This window comes from Muntiacus reevesi, chromosome 22 (assembly GCF_963930625.1).
Source record: "Muntiacus reevesi chromosome 22, mMunRee1.1, whole genome shotgun sequence".
NCBI lineage: Eukaryota > Metazoa > Chordata > Mammalia > Artiodactyla > Cervidae > Muntiacus > Muntiacus reevesi.
This window is the reverse complement of record NC_089270.1, coordinates 30003701-30011479: the sequence shown is the minus strand read 5'-3', so window position 1 is coordinate 30011479 and position 7779 is coordinate 30003701. Positions and strand designations below refer to the sequence as shown.

At 35.6% G+C, this 7779-nt stretch overlaps 1 protein-coding gene across 1 annotated transcript; it reads left to right on the top strand.

Moving 5' to 3' along the window:
• Positions 1 to 639: 639 nt before the first annotated feature.
• On the top strand, positions 640 to 7245 carry ODAM (odontogenic, ameloblast associated). The gene is made up of 10 exons (XM_065914123.1): positions 640 to 690; positions 779 to 820; positions 1346 to 1393; positions 1953 to 2186; positions 2618 to 2665; positions 4441 to 4545; positions 5393 to 5440; positions 6271 to 6342; positions 6820 to 6978; positions 7216 to 7245. Exons 1-10 carry the CDS (start codon positions 640 to 642, stop codon positions 7243 to 7245), a joined length of 837 nt encoding a protein of 278 aa, XP_065770195.1.
• The last annotated feature ends 534 nt before the right edge of the window (positions 7246 to 7779 follow it).

Below are 7779 nucleotides of genomic sequence, written 5' to 3'. Positions count from 1 at the left end.
AGAGTTTTTGCATCTGGAGGACAAAAGATAATATATTTCCACAGATTACACTATAAATCAATATTGCAGCTTTATTTATAACCTCTTTCTTTGAATTAGAAAATTTTTGACTCAGTTGCTTCATTTTAATGTATTTTAATGTTAATTAAAATTTTACATAGAAACTACCTGGTACTGAACTGCTATTGTCAGATCTTTACTGTAGTACTTTTACCACATTAAATAGACAATAAAATTGTTTTCATAATAAAGACCGAGTTCATTGACCTCTGCCGTGGACCTAAAGACCCATTCCCTATGATGTAGAACGGTACAAGAAATGAGTCCTTCTTGCTCATAAATTCATCCAGCTAGATTGTATGTTAACAAATGAGTCATTTGGAGAAAGCTAAAAGGACAAGCAAACAATTTTGGTTTTTAAAAACAGCTGCTCTGATAAAAAGAATCAATTCTGTTACAGACACTTATAGATATACTTTTTAATTTTAAATCCTAAGACATAAGTAAATACTGTGAAATTCACCCAACTACACTTCTGATTGAACAATACTGGATAATTATTGTTATCATGATTTTTACATGGACAAGTCTTTTTACAGCTAAGTTTCACAATGTATTTTCTAGATATTTCATCTGAAAATGAGAACTATAATTCTTCTCGGCATACTGGGAGCCACAATGTCAGCCCCGGTGAGTGATTTTGTGATAAAATTGAAATCATTATGTGAAACCCATAACAAATCCCTCTTTTACTGTTTCTATTTTTTTGTTGGTTTAGCTTATTCCACAGCGCCTTATGTCTGCAAGCAACAGCAATGAGGTTAGTTTAAATATTTAAAACAATATCCCCAGTTTTTTGTCTTATGGAAACACAGCAGGAAGAGATAAAAGCCTTCTTGTTGATTTATCCTGCAGTTCTACCCACTAATTATATCCAAATGCATTCCCAATGTTTATGTTTGCTTTGCATACCAGGTTGTTTCTAGAATACTACTTTGCCTCCCTTATTTGATTGCAAATTCTTTAAAGGCAGAAACAGATTCTTGTATACCTTTTTGCTCTAATAACACTTAACAGGGTGGGTATAGGTGTTTAAGAGCATAAAATGACTGACTAAACCACTGGAATGGGCTAAAGCTGTGCAGTCTCACACACAGGAGAGAGGTAGTTAAATCCTACCCTCTAATCACCATAATTTAGTTCAAGCTTAGTGAGAAAACATCTCACCTCTAACAGGAAACTGAGCTGTACAGTATTTGAGTGAACAGTGTTTGTAGTAAATTTTATTCTTAATAATTTTAGCATGTGTAGTAATCTTGTTTTCATATTATCTTTCCTTTCCTAGTTGCTTCTGAATCTTAATAATGCTCAGCTTCAACCACTACAGCTTCAGGTATCCCTACCCCAATAATTGTTTCAAAAATATTTCCTACTGCTCTTTTCTTGTGGCACTTGGTAGGGGAACAAAGCGTTTTCTGATTCTATTTCTGAAATCTTAACTTTTAAAGTTACTAATTTTTCACATATGATTTAATTTCCATTTATTTGAAGGCCAAAGTAAAAACTCTAATCAAATGAACATTTTCAGGCACGAATGCTCGCAACTATGAGATAGTTAAATTAATCATTTTATGAAAAGTCATACACAGCTAATAGATAAAAAAATATATATATATATATACATATATATATATATATATAAACCAGTCTGGCAACTGCAGACTCTGTACCATCTATCCACCTCATTCATATTTGTCATCATGATCAATGGGAATTTACCACTGTTCATGCTATTTGCCTGACTCTTAATGTGCCAAGACGCTGTCCTTTTTTATAATGCAGCAATAGAAATACAGAAATTGTTTTACATTTGCTTCTTTCTCGCTCGGGACTGACAATTCTTTTCTAAATGAAACAGAGATGCTCCCTTTCTGTCTCTTGTGTCCTCCCAGGGCCCATTTAATTCCTGGATTCCTCCTTTCCCTGGAATTCTACAACAGCAGCAGCAGGATCAAATTCCAGGACTCTCCCCATTCTCTTTATCAACTCTCGAGCGGTTTGCTGGACTGGTCCCAAATCAGATATTCGTCCCAGGACAGGTTGGTTTTGCCCAAGGAAGCCAGGCAGGACAGCTGGACCCCTCACAGCCTCAGACTCCACAGCAGACCCAACGGGGCCCTAAGAATGTAAGTCCAGACTCTTCTATCTAAAGGAAACATAATGCACACGGATTGTGAAAATGAATATGAATCAGCTTTGAAATAAGACAGGCATTTCCTGAGCAAGAATTGCTTCTCTGATGTGTTTCTACCATCACTGGGAAGTACTTCCTTGTACTTCTGATTTTTGACATGAAAAATGCCATATAAATCAGCTCTTCCAGGATCACAGTCACGAACTGACAGTGTGAAAACATGTCTTGAACAGGATAATTAGGGAAATTTCATCTTCAAAAAAAGGGTGATTTGTATTAGTGCTGGTACATACAGTAGATGACCTTTTGTCATCCTAGAAGTCTGCTAATATACATTTTACATTTATACGCTTAGGTCTAAAGAAATCAGTGCTGGAATTTTAAAAAGTCAAGTGTAACTTTTTCATCATTCCTTTTCGGCAGGTTATGCCCTCTCTGTTATCCTTGAAAATGCCTCAAGAGCAAGCACAGGTAGGTGAAAGGAAGGCCACTACTTCTGTGCAGAGAGGGTGGCATACTCTCTCCATTGAACTTTTTCTTCTATACTTGTAGCTCTGACTCCTACGGCAGGGCTCTGAAGTCCATGCGATGCTATTACTGTCTGGGTACCACCCCTGCTGGGCTGGCAGCAGTTTGTTAACAGCTTTAAAAGAAGGGCCGACTGGGAGTCTCCAGGACCCCAGTTACCAGGACGTGGCTGTGTTGGGAGTTATGGAACTCACTAAGCTTTAGGTTGTGTTCTCTCTCCACCAAAAATGCTAGCATTTGATAACAACTCTGGAGAAATACCATAGACTGACTTTGGCCAACCCTAAATTTTGGTTCCGAGAAAGAGGCATTAATCTGATGAAATATCGTATGATGTAGAGAGAGGTTTTTTTGAGTTAGGTTCTAAACATTTCCAGGTTCTTGGGTATTTTCATTTTAACTCCATATTAGTCAAATTGCGGTGATTTCCATTAAATAGCAGAATCTTTAAAGAAAATACTGCAAATTAGTAAAACCATTAAAGTAATATAGAAAATCCTCTCAATGTTAATATAATAGCCTGCATTCAAAGAAATATGAATATGGATAAATTATATTATTCACCAGAAGAATGTTGACAATTTTGTAAAAAGTTAGACACCTGGGTTTAGTGCAATAATTATGTAATTTCGTCCACTCTTATTATAAAACGAACATTACCTCTAGACATTATCTCATTCTGTTTCATACCAGTTAGAGAATTAGATACCTGACAAGTAGAATTACTTCATTTTAGGATCAAAAACCTAAGTCTTTATGAGATTAAGTTCCCAGTTCTAATGAAAATAAATAACTGAGTTAGAATCTAATTCTTCACCCTTCCTTTAACCACTAAATCAGTGACTCACCATTCTGACTTTGCATTAGAATCTCTGGTGATAACTTTGAAAATTACAGACACCTGGACCCTGCCCACACCTCATGAATCAATCCCCATGAGGAGAGCTTAAATATGACTATCTGTTAAAATGTTCAATTGGTGTTTTTGATTCTTAGCCAGAGTTAAAAACCACTATACAAAATATACACCTCTTCTCAAACCATAGTTATTGTTTTGCTTGTTTCCATTAAGGGCTCTTATTAAATAACAGGAGATAAAACTCTATGGATGTACAATGATCATAATTTTCTATAAACACATATACAGACACACAGACATAAGTGGAAACCAATGCATGATGATGTGAGTGGTAAAACTGCAGAGGCTCCTATTTTTTTCCTTGTCTATTTCTAGATTTGCCAAATATCTTATAATGCACATGGGTTGTTTCAATAAAATGACAATTATTAAAGGCAATACATTTCTGAACAATTTGTTCATTATGGTAGAATGTCTAATACTACATCCTGCAGAATGAAGAGTCAAAAAATATTGATATATGGAAAATGCTGTATAGGCTATCTTTTTAGATATTTGCAAAGTAATTTATATATAAAGCTTATATATAAAGTTCAAGGTACCCTTTGAAGAAGATTGCTATTAGCTGAATTCACTACTTCCTAGTGTGTTTGACCAAGCAACCTTGAAACAAACTCCAGTGTCATGTGCAATACAAGTTTTTTTCTAAAGTTTGGGAAGGACTGTTTTATGTGTTCTTTTGTTCACAAAATTGCTAAAGACAAATCAGCTTTAAAATAATATTGATAATAGAATTAAAAAAAAAAAAAAGCCTGACTAATCTGAAGGAAGCTCTTCTGTACTTTTCTATTTACAATAGATGCTTCAGTACTACCCAGTCTACATGTTCCTACCCTGGGAACAGCCTCAGCAAGCAGTCGCACAGTCACCTCCACAAACAAGACTGCAGCTATTTGAGGAGCAGGTACTACAAGCATTTGGTTTTAATTTAACTAGTTCCATCTAAGGATAAAGAAGAAAAGGTAAACTTTCAAAGAAGAGAATATCTGATTTTATACTTAGTGCAAAAACTCAGTGTCTTGAACTGATGGTCATAAAAGGATATACGGCTTTCTTTTAACATAACACTAATTTGGAAATATACTCCAAGATTGAATTTTGAAAGACTTGTTGCTGTTTTTGTTTAATGACTAAGTCATGTCCAACTCTTTTGCAACCCCATTGACTGTAACATGCCAGGCTCCTCTGTCCATGGGATTTCCCAGGCAAGAATACTGGAGTGGGTTGCCATTTCCTTCTCCAAGGGATCTTCCCAACCCAGAGATTGAACCCATGGTTTCCTGCATTAGCAGGCAGATTCTTTACCACTGAGTCACGTGGAAAGCAATGAGATACAATTTGGTAATGTAATATTGAGTTTTGTGGACCTTCAATAAAATAGTAAAATTTTAATATAAATTTAGATGGCTCATATATAATGATTACTTTTAGAGTGCAAATTAGATTTTAATTTATCATCACTTAAAACTTATCAAATCAATTACAGAAAACTGAAAATTATGCTTCAAATGGCTGGTAGTAGTACTTCCAATTAAGTCATACTAATTTAAAGAGAAAGGGAGAGTTTTAACCTAGAAATCATATGCTGTTAAAAGGATGCTTGGTAATTTAACAATAATTTTTACCACCTAGAACATATAAATTTTCAAAAAAGTATTAGTACAATATAATATACATACATTTTAATAATTTATCACTGCATTATGACAAAAACCATGAGTGATCTAACACATTTTTTTAAATTCTAACAGATGCCATTTTATACTGAATTTGGATATATTCCACAACAAGTAGAACCTGTAAGTAAATGTATTTCTCATTTAAAAAAAGAAAAACTAACTTTTGAAACTACTTGCTAAATAAACTATTAAATCTATCAGTGACCTTTAGTCAAAAACCCACCAGGAACACACTTCTAGTTGGACAAAATTGGATTTATCCACTTATTGCAACAGGGGAGGACACACACCATGAGGAACTGTGGAATGTCTTAACAGGAAGGATTGGAATGACTCCTCACAGGGTCTAGGCTTGTGTCAGGCGATTTGGGGAAGAGCTCAAGTAGTGACATTTCTTTTGATTGGGAGTTCTCAAGAACTGGGCTTCCCTGGTGGCCCAGACGGTAAAGAATCTCAAGAACTGGGGGTAGTTCTATGACTGGGTAACTTAACGACTCTTACCTAAAAGGTAAGAAGGATGGAGTGAGGCAAAGACCATGATGGGTAAAGAAACAGATATTCTTCAGATTATCCAGGACCTAAGGATGCCTGATATTTTCATGCCTTGCACAGGGACCTTGCTGTGGGCAAGGCTACCCAGTGCTGTTTTTTTCATTGCATTTCATCATGTTCAGAGGTGACCTTGCTGATATTGGTGTTCTGTAGGATTGTTAATGTACAACAGGGAACACCAGCGTCCAGCAGATAATGTCAGCCAGCTCCTGTGAACACTGCTGCAGAGCCAGTTTCTCAGTGTCAGGAGTTGCTTTTCTCTTTCTCAAAACCAAATTATGATTTTTGTTTTTAAGAAACTAATTGAAGAAGTTGGGAAGGGTATAACCACCTTAGGTGCAAGATAAATGTTTTATGGATTATTAATTTATACCATTTAAAACTTTGCAACTTTTAAGGTTATGCCAGGAGGACAGCAGCAACCAGCCTTTGATCCCTTCCTAGGTACAGCTCCTGAAATTGCTGCGATGGTAAGTTTCCTTACCATCTTTGCTTACCATCTTTTCCTTACCATCTTTAACCATCCTACCACACTTTGATAGTTATTGGAAATCAGCAGCTGACAACCTACAGCTCCTTGCACTATTGTGCATTTTAATGAAACTGTTATTATTATTCCATCAGTAATTATTATTCCTTCACCCTGTAATCTTTTGCCCCTCAAGATTCAATTCACTCAGTTCATCAAATATTTATTGAGGAGCTAACACATGCCAGATACTCTCCATAGATACACTCATTTAAAGTCAGGTATTAAAATGCATCCATGTTTGCTGGCATATATGCATATTCTTTCTAAAGGATAGATTTTAATCTAGAAAACTAATAAGGTACTTACTTCTCAAATAAAATCCTTGCTTTACATCTTAATCCTACGGCTTTATATTCTTCTCAATTTTGACCTTATGTTTGAACTTGTAATCACTTTTTTTTTCTCGCCCTTACAGCCAGCAGAAGTGTCACCATATTTACAAAAAGAAATGATAAATTTTCAGCACACCAATGCAGGAATTTTCATTCCTTCAACTTCACAAAAACCCAGCACAACAATTTTTTTTACTTCTGCTGTGGACCCAATCATTACCACAGAGCTCACGGAAAAGAAGGTAGAATAATCAAAGATTCTTTTTATGAAAGAAATGGGTCTCTAAATAGAAAGTATAAAAATAAAGTTTGAGCTTGATTTATAGGACTTAGTTATGAAAATCATGGCAAAGTTAAGATATAGTAGATATGGTCTTACCCTTGAATAAGAAGACCAATAATTGCTTACAGATAATCAATCAGAATCTAATTTAATTTTTATTTAATAAAAGCTTTTTATGCATGTTTTCTCTCACTAGGCCAAGACTGAGAGCCTCAAGGAATCATAAGATGTTGTCCTAATCATTCAAAGTTTAGGGTAGGTATTTGCCAAGAGGCATGCCTTACATTCCATGACATATCTTAAATTAAAAGAAAAAATTGTAAGAATAACTAAAGGTGTATGCCAAAATGAAAAAAAGTCAGTGCTTATATATTCCTACAAAGCTAACAATAATTATGAGCAATTTTATTAGCAAATTTTTTAGTCGAAATAAATTTTTGAGAATAGTGTCTGTCTACACCATAAACTTTTCATAAACTCTGAGAACACAAGTAGCAAATATACTAGGTCCCTGTTACAGACATTCTACAGACAGTAAATGCAAAGTGCTGTGCTGCGCTTAGTCGCTGAGCCATGTCCAACACTTTGCAACCCCGTGGACGGTAACCCACCAGGCTCCTCTGTCGATGGGGATTCTCCAGGCAAGACTACTGGAGTGGGTTGCCATGCCCTCCTCCAGGGGATCTTCCTGACCCAGGGATCAAATCTGGTCTCCTGCACTGCAAACAGATTCTTTACCATCTGAGCCACCAGTGAAGCT

Bases quoted from the DNA above. Each gene is read 5' to 3' on its own strand.
- ODAM (XM_065914123.1), top strand. From the start codon at position 640: ATGAGAACTATAATTCTTCTCGGCATACTGGGAGCCACAATGTCAGCC. The intron at 691-778 runs GTGAGTGATTTT...TTGTTGGTTTAG, and splicing joins GAGCCACAATGTCAGCCCCG to CTTATTCCACAGCGCCTTAT. The intron at 5,441-6,270 runs GTAAGTAAATGT...GCAACTTTTAAG, and splicing joins TTCCACAACAAGTAGAACCT to GTTATGCCAGGAGGACAGCA.